This window comes from Mchenga conophoros, linkage group LG10 (genome assembly GCF_057382185.1).
Source record: "Mchenga conophoros isolate Kocher_MC1m ecotype Shallow Benthic linkage group LG10, M_conophoros_male_GT1.1, whole genome shotgun sequence".
NCBI classification, from domain to species: Eukaryota; Metazoa; Chordata; class Actinopteri; order Cichliformes; family Cichlidae; genus Mchenga; species Mchenga conophoros.
In genome coordinates, this window is record NC_140535.1 from 19518000 (window position 1) to 19535694 (window position 17695).

Consider the following 17695-nt stretch of genomic DNA (forward strand, 5'->3'; position numbering starts at 1 on the left):
TAAACGTTTTGCAAGCGTGCAATATTTTAAATTCGTGCTAATATGCAGTTATGAACTACCCGACTTAAAAAAAGAACCCATGAAATGTTTTGAGCAATTCCACCTATGATTGACAGCTGCTTTAATCCAATGAGTCCAACAGAGAACACTGCCGTCCAATCGTGTGTGCCTAGAGGTGGGACGTCGGCATTTCATAACCTCTGACATTTCTGTATAAAACAAGCGCTCCGACCTTCCTCATATAAACAACATTAGCCGGGGCATAAGTAATTGTGATGTATGTGACCCTGACGATTTTTTAAACAGGTAGGCGTCAAACAGAGGTAGCACTGTCTTGTTTTTCACAACATGCTAGAGAAGGTTAATGCTCATCTGCTATCTTCCGGTGGGATCTCCTCCAGCTTGTCAAGCAGGAACGTCGTTAGATTGTCTACTATTCTATGTAATGTTTCAGCCTGTCAGGATATGTTGTTTATCGACGTTGTAGTTCAATGTCTCTAAAACAACCAAACAAATAAAGTATGTTTGCTTCCATGCAGATCCTTTCTTATTATTTAAATCGACTCTCTGTTACCAGACTCTGTTTTGTTTGTTTGTCTGTTTGTTTTTTTGTTTGGTTGTTTTTTGGAGGTGCCTGTTTACTTGTTTTCACGACTGTTAAAGATCCAAAAGTTTCAGCAAAATAAAATGTGCTTAGAAGTTTGGGTTTGATATTCTCATTTGAATTTTTACCACAACAATAGCTGTGTATTATGCTGTATTTGATTGTTTTAAATATCTGACAGTGCAGTGTATTGTTAATTTTTGTGACCTGTGTTCAGGCTTAAATCTAACTATCAACTGTCTTTCATATCTTCTCACGGGATACTTTTTAGCCCTTAAACATGAAGAGGCTTTTCCTCGTGGAGCCGGTGGTGGCCCTGTATGCTTTTGCCACTTTCCTCTACTATCCGCTTGTGCAACAGTATGCATACAGGAGAATCTGGCTGCAGGTGACAAACACCACTTACCTGAGCTCTGACAACACTTCCAGATGTGTGGCAAACAGCAACAGCAGCAACCAGTCTCACTATAATGAGGTTAGTCTTTAATCACTAAAGGCGTGTTATCCATTCCTGAAATTTGGAGTATCTTATTTTCTTTCTTTTTTCCCACCACACTGAAAACTAAAAACATTTTGAATATAGCAAGGATTGTTTAAGAATGAATGCCATGAAAAAAAAAATCAATATTTGGTGCAAACATTTACCTTTAAACCAAGACACAGATTCTTTTAGGTCAACAGCTTTTCATGGTATTGGGTGGCACGTTGTTTCAATCATCTAAAAAAAAACTGTCTGGAGCTTCTATGTGAGTTTCTTACATATTAATTACAGACTGACATGTTATGACTATGACTCTGGATTATTTGCACGTTTTTATCAATATGAAGGTAGTTCCTAATGACTCCGTATGTTTATGTTAATTTGCATGACTTGTACACTAATCAGATGCCTCCGATGGTCTTGTGTGAGACATTTTAACTGCTTAAAACTTTCGCACAGTACTCTAGTAATAATAACTAGTACATGTACGTAGGGCTGTGCGATATGACCAAAATCTCATATCCCGATATTAAGACATCTCTCATCTGATAACGATATAAATCACAAAAAATGTAACATTTTGTGTAAATTCTGTGAATCTCGGGCAGCTCGACTTGCGTGAAGTGTTTCCAGCTGGACGTCGCCTACCTGGAGTCGAGTGTTTTAACTGATGCATGAAACTATACATTTTTAGACATAAGTTGTAACTGGCGCTGTTTTCTTTCTGAATATTTATTACACAGCGTGCTGCGGGGAAAAGCCTGTTCTAACGTTTGAGTCTAAGGTTTATTTTTTAGCACCTGACGGCTCTTTTTTGCTTCTTACCCGTAAACACTCGGCATCTTTCACGTAATTCAGTTTATTTTGAAAAATCTCAACAGGATCTTGAGCTTTATTGTAAAAGGTTTATGTGGAACAAGCGGACACGCGGTGGTTTTACCTTCGTTGTTGCTAAGGACAAGGCAAAAAAACCCCACAAAGGCTTGTCTGTCTGTAGTGTGATTATATTAAATGTAAGAGAAAGAGAGAACTTTAAGAAATTAATATAGCCACTACAGTGACCATCAAAATAATGAAAAAATATTGCCATAAACAGTTTATTACACCACGAAACAAACAATAGCGTAAAATGAAACATAGACATTTTTATATCGCCATCCGATATATATCTTATATCGAACAGCCCTACATGTACGGTATAACAAGTTGCCTACTTAGAACTTGTAATAGCATTACTAGTTCCATGTCTATTTTCAACGTTTTTATTCATACATTTTTCCCATAAGCTTTTAACTTCCTCTCTTTCACAGTTTGGGTTACAAAGATTTCTTTAGCGCAATAAGGTGACGTGCAAAGAATTTCTTATGACTACAGGTCTGTGCTCATGCAGATACCCACATACTGTGGTAGCTACACTATAGCTAAAAAGTGATAATCTTACAGAATACAGATATGATGGTACAATCTTTTTATTTGTAGGATGTTTGCAATAAGCAAACAATTTTGTAACAAGGATGTAAAAGAGTATTGTTCTATGAGCCCCAAAAGGTTGATTGTGTTCATCTGGACATAGTCCTTTCAGTGGGAGGATGATTAAGCATGCATCAAGACATTGTTCTATGAGGAACAATGTCATTTTACTTTAACATGCATGTATAGAATGAGAATTACACATAAAAGAGAAGTGAAAACCACAACAGGACAAAACTTGTGTTATCTGTAAATGGCCACAACAGCACCTGTGGTATTATAAAAAGCTTTTTTTTCCCCCCACCTCCCCTTTTAGTCCTGAACATTAAAGTTCTTATGAAATGTCTGAAAATAATTAGTTTTTACTTTTTTTTTTTTAATTCTTCCACTGTTTAAGGTATGATCAAGATATTTTGATCTGGCTCCAAAAAAAAAATCTTCTCCTTCAACATCCTCTATTTGTGCACCCCTGCACTGCTTCCAGGACTCCTGTTAACATTAAATTTAGGTTCAAGAGTTGCTGTTGAGGAGAGCTGAGGACATCTAGCATTCCTCATAAATGCAAGCTGACAGAATTTAAAGGGCTTTACAATTAACCACATTTTCTCTCTCTCTCTTTTTTTGCTTTTGCAGGAGGTACAGAGGCAGACATCTCTCTTCTCCGTTTACACAAACATCCTATCCACAGTCCCATCTTTGGTGGTCACTCTCATACTGGTGACCTACAGTGATCAAGGAGGACGCAAGATAGCCATCATCATGCCTATGATTGGCACATTGATCTACACATTGTCTTTGCTGACTGTGTCCTACTTTGAACTCAGCATTTACTTGCTCTTTGGCTCCTCAATTCTTAGTGCTCTGTGTGGTGGTATGGGCGCATTTCTGGGTGGCTGTTTTGCCTACATAGCAGACTTGTGCGAGGATGATCGTCAGAAGACATATCGCATGGCTGGATTGGAAATGATGATTGGCCTGTTGTCTGGACTGGCTGCATTATCGTCAGGCTACTTTCTGAGAACTGTGGGATTCAACTGGCCTTTCCTAACCTCTTCACTGATGCTCGTTTTGATCCTGCTCTATGCCATCTTTGTCCTTGAGGAGACTGTGAAGAAGGCTCCAACTAGTGCCGTTACTTTAGATGGATCTCCTTGGTATTTAGGCATGAAACAGATGCTCCGTGGGGTCTGCCAGATGCTTGCAGGGGCCAGCTGCAGGTGGAAAACTGTTCTGGCCCTTCTCATTATTATCTTCACTTGCGTTTCCTTTGCATATGTAGGAGGGATGTCCGTGATAACACTGTACGAGCTCAGTGAGCCGCTGTGCTGGACTGAGATTTTGATTGGCTACGGCTCAGCACTGACCACCACTGTGTTCCTGACCAGCTTTGCAGGAGTGTCCCTGTTTACATACTGTGGTGTGCCCCAGCTGCTCATTGTCCTGTTGGGGATCCTGTCAGTTGTATCAGCCATGCTCACTGCGGCATTTGCTAAAACAACCTTGTTGATGTTTATAGGTGAGGAGGAAAATGCAACTATTGGAATGTACAGTAGTTTTGACTCGTACATAAAATGAAGAGATAATACTTTTTAACCCATGTTTGTTTAAATAAAAAAAATAATTATATAATTATTTTTATTTATTTATTTTTTAACAAGGTGTGCCATGAACTAAGTCCATAGTTTAGTTGTATCTGTTTTTAACACCCTGAATTAGGAAATTGCTTATATATAGTTTCTGACACAAATTTAGTTTTTAGTGTTTTGCATTGATCTATTGTAGAATTTGTCTTAATATGCGGTATGAAAAGAGGAAAAATGCATCAACCAAAGCCCGTTTCAGTGTTCATTGTGGGCACGATATTAAATGGTTGGGTGTAAAAACGCAGAATGTGTCATATTAAAAAGCATAAGGACAATTTTAGCTGCAGGAAGTAGAAATGCCTTGTGTGCTCTTTTTTATTATTATTTTTTTATTTTTTTGCAGAAAAAGCACATAAGGCATTATAAACAGAGAAATGGCACCCCCAAAATACATTGCATGCTAGTGACTTGGATTACTAATTGACAGAATAGGACTTTTTATGATGGCTTTATAAGGTGCACAACTACTACTAGAGACTCCTAATTTTTTTAGTGCATTGTAAACTTATAAACGGTGTAATTATGTTATCGCTCATTTGCTTACTTTAATTATCTTATTGCAACAATCTACGTAATTGAAAACACACATCTGTTACATTTATAGATGCAACATACTTTTTTCATAAGTAACTAAACAATTTTGCAAATATTAATTTCCTCATGTATAGTTTTATGCAGTTACATTAAAACTACAGTGTGATGCATTATATAATGCTGATCTTCTGTTTTTCATTTGCCACAGTGAGGATACCAATGCTACTGTCTATCATGCCTTTCCCTGTACTGCGCTCCATGATGTCAAAGATTGTCCCAAAGTCTGAGCAGGGTGAGTGACTTTTCAGAGCTTTACATGAACCACAGAACCATGTCTGAGTGTGTTTGTAGAGCCAGAGTCCATTGAAGGATTGCCTGTTCCAGCAGCTTTGGCTCTCCAAGTTTCTGTTGAATTTAGCAGAGGGTTATCTTAAAACTATACACCAGAAGTTCTTAGTAACCCTATGACCTGCAGATTTATTTATTTTTTTCTGTTTTTCTGATTTTTTTTTCTCTATTGCAGGAGCCCTGTTTGCCTGTCTTTCCTTTATGGAAAGTTTGTCCAATAATGTATCGTCCATAGTGTTCTACAGTATTTATGCTGCTACGGTAGCGTGGTGCCCAGCCTTCGTCTTTCTGTTATCTGCAGGACTCTGTGTGATTCCTTTGACTGCCTTGGGGTAAGTCAATAAGTAGGCCAATGGATTTCCCACAACTTTAAAATAGCCAGGCCAGCATTTTTGCATCTTTTACTGCAAATTGCAATCTTACTAATAATTTGGGAAAACTGTCCTACTTTTCAGCCAGTTAGCCTTACTCAAGCCCATTCATCTGATCCACTTCAAACTGTAGTTATAGATAGATAGATAGATAGATAAAACTTTATTAATCGCTCCGGTGGGTTCCTCCAGGAAATTCGGTTTCTAATAGCGCAGCACTGACAGAAGTTACAGAATGTGAGCAGAAATATACCATATATACACAGATAGAATTACAGAGACATATATAAATACAGAATATACAAAGGGATAAATAAGAATACAAGGGAATTGCACATTGTGCCGATGGTGAAGAAAATTAGTGCAATGTCCAATTTGAGACATTGCAGATAAGCAGTTGTCATTTTAGTTCAAAGTTGTTCAGTCACCAGTGTTTAACCTAGAGGAGAAGGGCTGCACACACAGGCATGTTGTTTGGGCTTTGTGATGACAATCATTGACAGTACAACACGCCTCAGACTCCTAAGTTTATCCATTGCAACTAAAATTACCCAACTGTAATTTTAGTCGGGAGGGAATAAAGGTCTCCAGCTATAAAGGTATAACCTTAGTCATTGTGCCTTTCATAACCGTTTTATTTTTGAAACAGAAACTTACTTAATGGCTGTGATGCAATTAGCTGTAGAATTGTAGCTATAAAAGTAACCAGGGTTACGCTCTCTGAGCTGGTAGTTATAATTGATGTGTAGAGTAATACATTTCCAAACTAATTTCCTGCTGTACCTCCCAGACATTATTAGTTTCCATTCATTTTACTATGTCATAAATATCAGTCACATGACATAGTTTAAGGTTACTCACCTCAGGTCTTGCTACTTTTGTTCATGTTACCGTGTATTTTTAATGCATTGCTCACAGAAGCCATTATCTACCACCAAAACTCACTGTCCTGTATGTTGTTTGTCCTGGATTATGTTAATGTTCAGTTTGACTGAAGGCATGTGAGGTTTTTTTTTTGGTGATCTGTGATCAGATTTCTAGTGAGATCAGACTTCACAACTCTGCACTGTGTGGATGGAGTTGCAAGTTACAAGCTGCCAAGTCACTGTTTATCAGTTATTTAGAAAAGGGAAGTGGTTCTGCTTAAGCAGGAAGAATTAGTTCCTCATTCGTTATCCAACTCCTTTTACAAAAGAAGTCCTCCCTTATAACTCATGACATGCATAGTATCCCTTCGATTTGATTTTTGGGCTGTTACAGCCTTGGCTTTGCTTTTAATTCAACTGAAGTTTAGTTGAATTTCTTTCCTGTTGAACTTTATTGCACTGGGGTGTAGTGAAAAACTCCTTCAGTGAATAAAGCTGTTGTCACATTTCCTTCCTATTACTTAGCGGCTATTCATAGAATAACAAAAGCACTGGTTTAGCAATTTTGTCTAACAACAGAACAACTAATTGAATTCAACAAGAGACTATATTTTTCCTTTTGAGTGCATAGAGTGGTAGCATTTTCAAGCCACGTCAGCACTGAAATGAAACTGATGTGGTTTGGTTGTTGTTGTGCTTATTTGCTAAAAAGAAGCCGATGAGTCTTGTATGTAGCAGATGGTACAAAATGGGATTTTTTTCCCCCCCCTTGAATATACATATCCACCACGTTGGTAGTTGTAGAAAGTGTATGGATGTAATCTTAAGAAGGGCTACTAGAGATGTAATGGAAGAAACGGACACAGAAACAGTTGGCCAGTTTATGTTGAGCTTTAGCAGACATGTATCTCCCTTTTCTATTTTGCTCTTATATCATCCCCCTTTTCTCCGCCTCATTTCAGCATGGTGAGCGTGATAGGAGTGGATGTTGCCACAGAGGTCCAAAGGCCAAAGCGTTTCAATTCAGAGGAGGAGAATCCTGTCCAAGATCAGAGTGACCACAGCCCTCTTCTTACCTGAGACGCCAGGACTACCAAACACTAACAGCACCTTGCTTGTTAAGATTTGTTTTGTTTTTTTTGTTTTTTTGTGTGTGTGTGTGATTTATTTTATGTGGTGTTTAATATAGGTTACATTTTCTTCCTTTGTTGCTGTGCTTATTGGAGTTATGGGTAAACAGATTTCTCTACCTCTCAGGTTTAACAACCCCAGTTAAAATTGATAGAAATCTCGAAGGTCTGAAGGTAGAAGTCTGACCATGACAATGACATTTTCAAAAACATTTTGAATGGATACATTTTAAATGTATATTATTTCTTTTTTTTTAATGTAGCAAATAAAATTTGACCTTGACATCACATTTTTGCTCAGGGAAAAGGTAAAAGACCAAGCCACAAATGGTAAAGGGGACTAAGAGTTATGGTAATCATTTCAAAGTATGAGGACTAAAGTTCTTTCTGGAAACAACCCACCACTCTGTATTATGACCAAACCGAAGACCTTGTGGACTGAATTGGTCACTTATTAGGTCTCTGCTTGCCTCGGGGTACGACCAGGTTGAAAAGCTCAGTTTTCCATACTATCAATTAAAACCTTTCCAATTATCTGGAGAATATCAACAAACTAAATAAAGGAAAGTGTTGTGGGATTTTCTTTCACACTTTGGTTTTTGAGAAAAACAGAAGAAGAAAGCACCAGCACAATTATGCCACTACATACCTGAAGTTTGTAAGATTCAACCTCTGTTCAGGTTTTGTTGTAGCTAAGTTACTACATTTTGGGTGTAATAGTCTTAATTATTGTGTCAACACAATATTCGCAACAGTCTAATAAAAATAAAAAATGTTTACCACTGTGGGCCAAGCTTCTGTATTTTAATACAGACTGAAAATTCACAACTAAATATCAGCACGACATCATTTATCTTCTTAAAACTGTATCAAACAAGGTGATGTTTAATAAATATGTAGGATTTTTTTTCTGATGGAGATGAAATGCTAAGAACATTTTTAAATGCAATACTGTTTTCTATACCCAGTGACCTTCATAACAAACATAAAAAAAATCGTTTCTAATTTTCTAGCTAAATCCCAGCACAATGTGATTCTGCAGAAAAAAAATCATTTCATTCATTCAACATTCCTGTCACTTTTTTTTGGGGGGGGGGGGGGGGGGGGGGGGGGGAGATGTTACTTTTACACATCCTTTATTTATCCAGGTAAAAAGTGTCATTGACATTAAAAATGTCTTTTTCAAGAGAGATCTGTAATATATAACATCACAGTTTTAAAAATATATTGTATATATTGGCCAAAAAGGACCGGATTAATTATAATGTAGGTAAAATAACACAGAGTACTTGTAAAACAGGCCATTTCTGTATTTTATAGCTCCTCCATAATTCGTATTGACTACAGTCTATTTACCAATCTAAATCAAGATATTAGACACTTAAAAACCATAGAAGCATTACTAATTGCTTTGGCAGTTCATCACTTTTTCCTGCTTACTGAATGTCTGTAAATTATATGATAGCCAATATGTACACCACTATTGCAAGTGTACTGTTTTCTAACATAGTCCCATTTAGGTCACCTGATGTTAGGTTTTTTCTATATGAAATTAGTACATGGAAAAAAAAAACCTCGTCAGAGAGCTTCAGACAGCCAGCCGGCCTCACAGGTGAACTGAATTGGGACTTTAATTTCCAGAAACTCTGGCTGGCCAATCAACCTGCCTGGTTCACTTTTACTTTTACTGTCAGGCAGGAGGCCCACTGGCAGTGTCCATTTTCCAACGTCCTAAAAAAGGTAAGGCCGCACTTGGTAAAATTCTGGTCGTGTTTTATTCAATCGGTGTGGTACTTCACCATAGATTTATCACATATTAAACCTCATGATACCTAACGCCACGGATTTACCACCATTCTCTGTGCTTCGGTGCCATATTTACTAGAAATTAGACAAGGTGAGTTTCCGCGTGCTTTAGTTACTCCATGTTTAATTCATATCGTTGACCTCAGGGTAAGGTCAAAAGCTCTAATTCAAAAGCAGAATCTATCAAGTATACCAAAAGTAACCTGAATTTTGCAGCACTTGGCTTGACGGTCTTTAGATAAAGTAAGCCAGACAAATCACTCCGCTCACAGCTAAATATCTGCAAGTACACTGACGTCAGCTGCTATGATGTCCCCGTGACAACAACCCCGTGACAATAGCGTGTGAATGAGTGTTTAAGTTTTTTTAGTCATATTGGAAAATCTATCCAAGGCTAGAACTCCCGACCTTTTATTGATGGTGATAACAATATTAGTTTGACCTTTATTCTTTTCTTCAGTCCGAGCAAACGGAACAACTTCTATTGACTTTATTGATCGTTGACTTCGTCCAAAAAGCCTGTTTAGCGTACAAGTCTGAGTATGTTCATACTGAGATGAGGGGAAATGAGCGTTGTACTCCAGAGAAGGGCCATCTTAAACTGAGTCACTTATCGGGGCAGCAGACTATACACCCAATGCGCTCCCAGGCTGGTGCCTACCTGCTCACTATTGCCACTCCTGAGAGTTCTCTCAGTTCATGAAATTTAGTCAATGTGTCACATACTTGACGAACTGATATGAAGCAGCTGCCTCAAATGCTGTTTCATTTCCTAATTCATGCATTTTCTTTCAAAGTGCCCTCTGTATGTCCTCCTTCACAACCTCTATTGTTTTCATATTTACTGTTAAACTGGTCTCCTTCTCATTCGTTCACGCACATTCTGACTTGGTTTGAGAGACATTGATTCCTCTTCTCTCCAGAGCATAGTTCCACCTCTGCAGGCTCTCATCTAGCTGCTCCCCCACTCTCACTATAAATGTCCAAACATGTGAAGACTGAACCTCAACTGCAAAGCACCCGAAGCAAATTTATGTCCATAATTAAACTGCCTCATCTGCACTTACTGTGTGAGTTTTATCCCTTCAGGTTATAGTGGAATGATTAGATTTAAAAATCAAGTGGATCTCACTAATTAAAATCATTCTCTCCTCCCATCCTGGTCTTTTTGAGATAAATGTCATGATCCACTGGTATGTATTATTATTTCTCTGTAGACTGGATTGAAGTAGAAGCTCTGCCCTTTATTTTCTTGTTGCCATGGTGAATCCTCGTATTGGAGCTCCACTGATGACTACTTTGTTTCATTACTCATGCACACTCTGAGCACAAACTAAACATACTCAGGGCAGACTGAAGAAACTCAGATTTTCTGGAAAATGAGTTTCTCATGTTGGATTGAAGTTTGACTCAGGTTCTTAAACCTGCGTTCTGGATCTACTTTATTTACTTATTTTGTGCTTCCCTCTGTCTGATTGAACACCTGTGAAATCAACGAATGAAGCGATTTAGAGCTTTCTTCCTCTTTCACAAACTATTAGTGTCATTTTTTGGGATGATCACTAGCCCAAATGTCATGTTGGAAAACTGGCTTTCTTTATGTGTAAATGCAAACTCCTACTAGGAGGGGAAAAAAAACTCGTATAAATCTGTCTTGTTTTACAGAAGGAAAAAATAGTTGTCTGTCTTTTCCTCAGTAATATCTTTCATTGCTTTTAATATTGCAGATAATACATAGTACAAATTGTTAATGTTTGACCTTGTTTAGTTTTATATCCCGCTTGTATTTCATGAAGGACTAGTTTGAGGTTGTTATACATACGATTGAATTTTTGCACATTCCAGTCCTCTTAGTCTCTAAAGTCTGGTTGTTTAACATCAAACCAGTCAGTTCTGGGGATTAGCTGGTGGCAACTGCACACTGGGGTACTCCTCCAAGAACACAATGTTAAGGCTGCTTTGTTTGCATTCACGCTGCTTATAGGAAGCCAGCATTGGGTAAGTTCACAACCTTTTGTTGTGAACTTTTACTTTCTTGTGGTGCTGTTTCAGCTTCTTCAGTTTCCCTGATTATGGCACTGGTGCATGGTGTGTGTGGTGTATGCCTTGTCACAAGTTGAGGGGAAAAGCTGAGTCAAAACGGCATTCTATGATTAGGGGAAAAATGTATTTAACTGTTTTAGTTCTGTGTTTTGTACTGAAAAAGTCAAGAACTGTTTTTACACTCTGTGTGTGTGGCAAGATAAGCAGTCATGTTGTGCTTATCTTGCTAAGTACCTTTTTTTTTTTTTTTTTTTTTAAACAGAGCAATAATTTAAAGATTTCTATATTTAATCAGTATTTTTCTACCATGTTGGTATATCACTCCAGGCTCTCTGGTTAGATATTATACCAGTGAGTCTGTGACACAGTCTTTTTGATATAATCTCCAAATATCGCACAAACCTGAATGCTGGCTATATACACTAAAGTAGCACAGTTGGAGTAGAATACCACAGAATGTTTGATACAGTATACAATTGATCCGTAATGTAATGCAGTTTTCTTGAATAAATAAAATACAAACTCAATCAAACAAATATTGCCCATGCAGACAGTTTCTTATACATTGAATCAGAACTGTAGTTTTTAGTGGAGTAGAGTAACTGTTGTGGGGTTTGTTTTCTTTTTTGTTTTGTTTTTGTTTGTTTTTTAATCCTGTCTTGTACAGTTGCAACACTATAAAATCACTGACCAACTGGTTTCACCTGTTTTAGATTGCTTTCTTTTCTTAAACTATAGTACAAGAATGGCCATGCCTTCTTCAGGCATGTGGAGTGATCAAGTTTTAGTTGTCACTTGAGTTCAAATCTAATCATTGTCCTTGTTTCTTGTTCAGGACATTTTCCAGCCCTCCTCAGAATGAAGCGTCTCCTGCTTCTGGAGCCTGTGATGGCCCTGTGCACTTTTTCCTATTTTCTCAATGCTCCACTTATGCAGCAGTATGTTTACCGGAGACTCTGGGCGCAGATGACAAACACCACCTATCCCATCTCTGACACATCCAGATGTACAACAAGCAACAGCTCAAGCAGTTATGAGGTTTGTCATTAATCTCTGGCTCCAAGGTAGGATTCATGGGTACCAAAAATGGAAGGACCTACTATAAAATGAGGGCATGCACAGTTACAGCCATCAGTTAAGTGGCGTAAAACACAAATCAGCATTAGCTGCATTTGCATTATACTTTTCTTAAAACTGTTGCACTGAATACTGTCATTGATACTGTAGCAGGAAAATTCATATTTAATGCTCATTTCAGATAAGATCTAGCATTACTTAGAAATTTACAAGTGCATGTGAAAGTTTCTTCAACTGAATTTGCTTTTGGCTTTAATTTAATGTTTTTTTTGCATGAACGATTTAGGAATTACAACCATTTCTATACAGAGTCCTCCATTTCAGAGACTTTGAAATAACTGAACAATAACAATTTTAAATAAGGATTATTCCTAATACTTCTCTGAGAATAATATGATGAATGACAGAACTGTAGAGCACAGAGTGCCAAATACAGTTTCTTCTCATGTTGGGATGCTCTTCTAGCCCCTTACTGCAGCCACCTTCAATTGTTGCTTGTTTTTGGGTCTCTGACCTCAGGGATCAGGTGACTGAAGAATATCTCAAGACAGTATTTCTTGGTATTAAGAAACTCTTGGGTTGCTTTTGCAGTATGCTTTATCCATATGGATGGCTTTGAAACACTTGGAATCAACTGCAGGGAGCATCCCTTCGAATACTGGCTGTGAAGCTGCTTTTCAGTCAGCTTCTGACCCTCTGTTAATGGGGCAATATATAAAAATGGCTGTAATTTCAAAACAGTTGAATTTTGTATTGTTATTAAATTAAGTTCTAAGATGATTTGAATCTTAAAAGTTGGACTTTACTTACCAATCTTTGTGTTTTATTTTTAAAATCCACTCTGGGGTTATACAGAGGAAAAACTTGAAAAATGTCTGTGTCCAAAAACACAGTTACCAAGCTGTATTTTGGTGAGTTTGCTTTTGCAGTTAAAATTAAGTCTGTTTTGTGTCTCTCTGCATTTCTAGGGCGTACAGAAGCAGGCATCTCTCTTCTCCCTTTACACAGATGTCCTCTGCACAATCCCATCTTTGTTGGTCATTCTCTTGCTGGTGACCTACAGCGACAGAGCAGGGCGCAAAATCACAATCATCATACCTGTGATTGGCATGTTGATCAATACCTTGGCCTACCTGACTGTATCCTATTTTGAGCTCAACATTTACCTTCTCATTGGCTCCTCAATCCTCAGCGCTTTGTGTGGCGGCTTGGGCACATTTCTGGGTGGCTGTTTTGCCTACATAGCAGACCTGTGTGACACCCGTCGCAAGAAGACTCTGCGCATGGCTGGAGTAGACATGATGATTGGCGTGTTGGCTGGCGGGGCTTCAATATCAACAGGCTACTTCCTGAAAACTGCAGGATTTAACTGGCCTTTCCTAACATCTGCGTTGATACTGTGTTTGAGCCTAATCTATGCAGTCTTTGTCCTTGAGGAGACAATAAAGCCTCCATCAGATGTCGTTATTATGGATTTGGCACCTCAGCGCTCAGCCATAAAACAGATGGTCTGTGGGGTCTACCAGATGCTTGCAGGGGCTAGTCGTAGTTGTAAAATTGCTTTGGCCCTCCTCATTGTCATCTTTATCAGCTTTTCCTTTGCATATATTGGTGGGGTCTCTATGATAACGCTGTATGAGCTCAATAAGCCCCTGTGCTGGACTGAGATTTTGATTGGCTACGGCTCAGCACTGACCACCACTGTGTTCCTGACTAGCTTCGTGGGAGTGTCCTTATTTACATGCTGTGGTGTGCCCCAGCTGTTCATTGTCCTGTTTGGGATCCTGTCTCTGGTGATGAGCATGGTGATGACAGCGTTTGCTGAGACCACCTTATTTATGTTTGTAGGTGAGGGGGAGCGGCTTTACATTTTAGCACTCTTAACTAGGCAATCAGAATACTGGAACTCTGCAAATTGCTTAAGTAATTTATATCCATAAAACCCTGCCATATTGAGCAAGATGTGTTTGTGCTGCTCTGCCATGATGAGTAAAAGTAAGCTGATCATGCTAGACTCGCAGGCTGGTTTGAAGACTCTGCCATCTTGGGTTTTTAGTAAAACTGTTCAAAATCTATTAGCTCTCAAGTCGACACATTTTGTCAGAGCTACAAAAAGAGGAAAACTGCATTAATGTCAACACCAGTAGAATATTGTTCTATTTGCACAATCAGTGAGGTAGATGCGATTACAACTGCAGACGCATCATAGCTGCAAAGTTCTGAATTGTCTTTGCCTACAGTATAGATTTATAGACTCAATCAAACACTATAAATCTGCATTACTAACTGGAAGTAACCAATGGGTTTTTGTCCAATTTAATCCTCAGTTACCACTGTTTTGCATAATCCTCTTGTATCTAATGCTGTCTAAGAGATGTGCATCTTTATCAATGAACAGGAAATTAACATTAAACAAATCTAAAATGTTCATTGGCTCAGATTTCAATGTAATTATATTATAATGCTGAAGTATTTTGCATAATAAAAAAGTAATTGTCTGTTATGCATTTTCCCCTCCAGCAATTGGATCAATGGTTCTGTCTAAAATGCCTTTCCCTGTTCTGCGTGCCATGATGTCAGAGATCATCTCAAAGTCTGAGCAGGGTGAGTGAGTTTAGTGCTTTACAAGAACCACAAAACCATGTCTGAGAGTGTTTGTGGAGTCAGTCCATTGAAGGATGGCACATTCCAGAAGCTTGTGGGTGCACTTTAAAACGAAGCACTTTAAGTTTCTGTTGGATTTGACAGAATTAAACTCTTAATCTTTAGGGTTTGTGTAACCCTTTCACCTTCTGAGCATGGTGGTGTTGTTACTGTTATGATTGTTATTTATTTTACAGGAGCCCTGTTTGCCTTCTTGTACTTTCTGGAGATAATAAGCAACAAGGTATCGACTGGAGTCTTTAACAGTATTTATGCTGCTACGGTGTCATGGTGCCCTGGCTTTGTGTTCCTGTTGTCTGCAGGACTCTGTGGGATCCCTTTGTCTGTTATTGGGTAAGCTAATAATTATGCCTTAAGTGTAACAAAGTTTCAAAGGATCATACCACTGCCTTTGCAAGTTTGACTAAAAACCAGAGATGATGTACATGAGTTGTGACAAAATGATTTATTATTATAAGACAATAACAGTAACTGAGTGAACTAATTAAATAATACAATATATTTCAAAGTTCAAAATATAAGAAATAGCTCAATTTTAAATATCAAGAATATTACAGAGGTGAAATGTATATGATTGACATCTAAAAACAGGCTGTAATCACCGTAAACTTTAAACGGTATGTCTGTGTCACTGTATGTTTTAGCATTTTACATACATGTAGCATCCTCAAAACTCGGTGGTACATTCAAGGCTGCTTTCATGTGACATTATTTGTCAATAGAAGTATGTCATTGAGGTAAAGTACCTGAAGGTGTTTGCTGAATTTTAACCACGGTGTATTTATTCAGTAAACCAAAAAAGGGGCAGTTTCCTTGTTAAGAGCGACTTGGCAGAAATGTTTTAAGCTTTCTAACTTGACTAGAAAAGCATTTCTGCTTGACTGGGCACTTGGAAATTAGAGGACTCAGTTCCTCTTACTAATCCAACTTTTTCTCACCGGTCAAGTTCCTCTTTTGCATGTTAATATACATCTCTAGTATCCTCATAATGTCTATTTTATTTAACAAAAGTTTTGAGCTTTGTTGAACCAATTGCTTTATTTAATATAACTTAAATCAAATGAAAAACACACGCTTTTATTGCGTCTTTTAAGAAAAAGACAAACTGCTTTATATAAAAGGCATCAACCAGAGCAAGTGCCACAAAAAAAATCTGCCAAATCAAACATGTGGAACTGTCTGCTGTAGTTCCCTGTGAACTGTGTACAGCACTGTGTATATACCAGATGTTCTCTTTCGTATGTATGTCTTACTGTAACATTGGAAAAATGGCCATACTTTGGTAGTTTCTTGGAGCTATGTTGGGCATGTGCCTGTCAGAAGGGTAATGAACATATGTATTAAGAAAGCATGATGATATGGAAAAATGGATGCACAGTTGGATGGAACTGCTAATATAGTACCATATCCTTTTTCTGCTTAACACCTGTTTGTTCTCATTTCAGGGCGGTGGTTCTGATGAAAGTAGATGTTACCCAAGAAGCCCAAATGACAAATCCTTTGATCTTAGAGGAGGAGAACCCTCTTGAAGGTCCTAGTCAGAGTCCTCCTTAACTGAGACTCTTGGTCTAAGATTTTTCTTGGATTCGTCTTTGTTGTTTTCTGGCTTCATGTGTTGCTAATGTAGATTGCCGTTGAGTTAACTTAAGTTACAATGAACTTGTGTTAATATTTAATATTAATGTGCACCATAAAATATATTTGAACTAGGTGAAGACCGAGACAAACTCACAAAAATGCATAAAATTCATCAGATTTAATGTTAATACTGTTTTGATACATGTTAAATAAAAATCTTGACTATCAAGTTTGTGTTTATCTAGAACTCAATCATTTATGTAATCCACCAGATGCGCATTGTTGATGTATTATGTTTATCAAAGCTGTCAGCAGAATTTACAGTATACATGAAAACACCTGGAAACAAGTGGAGCAAGTTCAGCTCATAAGCCAGAAGGGATTTTTGAGGAAATCCTTATTTTCTCTTAAAATATTTTTTTAAAAGTTCATGGTTCTTCTTTAGTGTTAATATTCTAAGGAATAACTATAAGGAAGGAAAGCCCTTAATAGCATTTTAACAGACTTGAATAAAAGAGTAACATGTTCTTGGCCTTCCTAAAATCTCTAGTATATTCAACAGCCTCCCATTGAAACTAATCTGATCTAATTTACCTGCATGTGCAATTTTTGGACAAAAGCTGAATAATCTTTGGTAATGATTTTGGGTGTGCATTTAAAGCGCAATCCTTGCTCTTGTCAGGGGTATCCAGAGCCCAGGAAGTAGCAGAAGTCCAGTAAACGTCACTATCAAATCAGCCCCTTCTCATCACAGAAGTTACTGCAACACCTCACTCATTTGGAAAAATATTCTGGGCCACAACAGAAGAATGGTGAAGTGGTGTCATGTCTTTTGTATATCAACCACTAGATGCCACTCTTGGTCCAGGCTTGAAACTTGGAGTATTAATCTCAGTACTACTGTGTGGTTCCTTTGTTTTCTTTTTCCTTTTTCCATGCATTGTCTTCAAAAATGAAAAACTCTTTTGAACGTCTCATACATTTAAACTTTTCATTTACGGTATATATGCTGAATGTATTACTATGGACTTCATTACCTTGTTAGTCCAGCCAAGGTTTAACTGAATGATCTGATAACCT

General features: G+C 37.8%; 2 protein-coding genes across 3 annotated transcripts; both read left to right on the forward strand.

The window, feature by feature from the left end:
* Window positions 1-184: 184 nt before the first annotated feature.
* Window positions 185-8224, forward strand: LOC146565780 (lysosomal proton-coupled steroid conjugate and bile acid symporter SLC46A3). Its single transcript, XM_085289155.1, has 6 exons — window positions 185-306; window positions 876-1079; window positions 3189-4071; window positions 4941-5024; window positions 5256-5412; window positions 7280-8224. Exons 2-6 carry the CDS (start codon window positions 885-887, stop codon window positions 7395-7397), a joined length of 1437 nt encoding a protein of 478 aa, XP_085145281.1. The 5' UTR covers window positions 185-306; window positions 876-884; the 3' UTR covers window positions 7398-8224.
* An 806-nt stretch (window positions 8225-9030) lies between these two features.
* Window positions 9031-16823, forward strand: LOC146565781 (lysosomal proton-coupled steroid conjugate and bile acid symporter SLC46A3-like). Of its 2 annotated transcripts, none has more exons than XM_085287953.1 (6): window positions 9031-9187; window positions 12132-12334; window positions 13342-14221; window positions 14894-14977; window positions 15214-15370; window positions 16483-16823. In XM_085287953.1, exons 2-6 carry the CDS (start codon window positions 12155-12157, stop codon window positions 16589-16591), a joined length of 1410 nt encoding a protein of 469 aa, XP_085144079.1. In that variant the 5' UTR covers window positions 9031-9187; window positions 12132-12154; the 3' UTR covers window positions 16592-16823. The 2 variants fall into 2 exon arrangements, with proteins under 2 accessions (XP_085144079.1, XP_085144080.1); XM_085287954.1 differs by lacking the exon at window positions 9031-9187 and adding an exon at window positions 9219-9344.
* Window positions 16824-17695: the final 872 nt, after the last annotated feature.

Coding starts and splice junctions, on each gene's coding strand:
- LOC146565780 (XM_085289155.1), top strand. CDS start 885: ATGAAGAGGCTTTTCCTCGTGGAGCCGGTGGTGGCCCTGTATGCTTTT. Junction 1,080..3,188: donor ACCAGTCTCACTATAATGAG/GTTAGTCTTTAA, acceptor TTGCTTTTGCAG/GAGGTACAGAGGCAGACATC. Junction 5,413..7,279: donor ATTCCTTTGACTGCCTTGGG/GTAAGTCAATAA, acceptor GCCTCATTTCAG/CATGGTGAGCGTGATAGGAG.
- LOC146565781 (XM_085287953.1), top strand. CDS start 12,155: ATGAAGCGTCTCCTGCTTCTGGAGCCTGTGATGGCCCTGTGCACTTTT. Junction 14,222..14,893: donor CACCTTATTTATGTTTGTAG/GTGAGGGGGAGC, acceptor TTTCCCCTCCAG/CAATTGGATCAATGGTTCTG. Junction 15,371..16,482: donor ATCCCTTTGTCTGTTATTGG/GTAAGCTAATAA, acceptor TTCTCATTTCAG/GGCGGTGGTTCTGATGAAAG.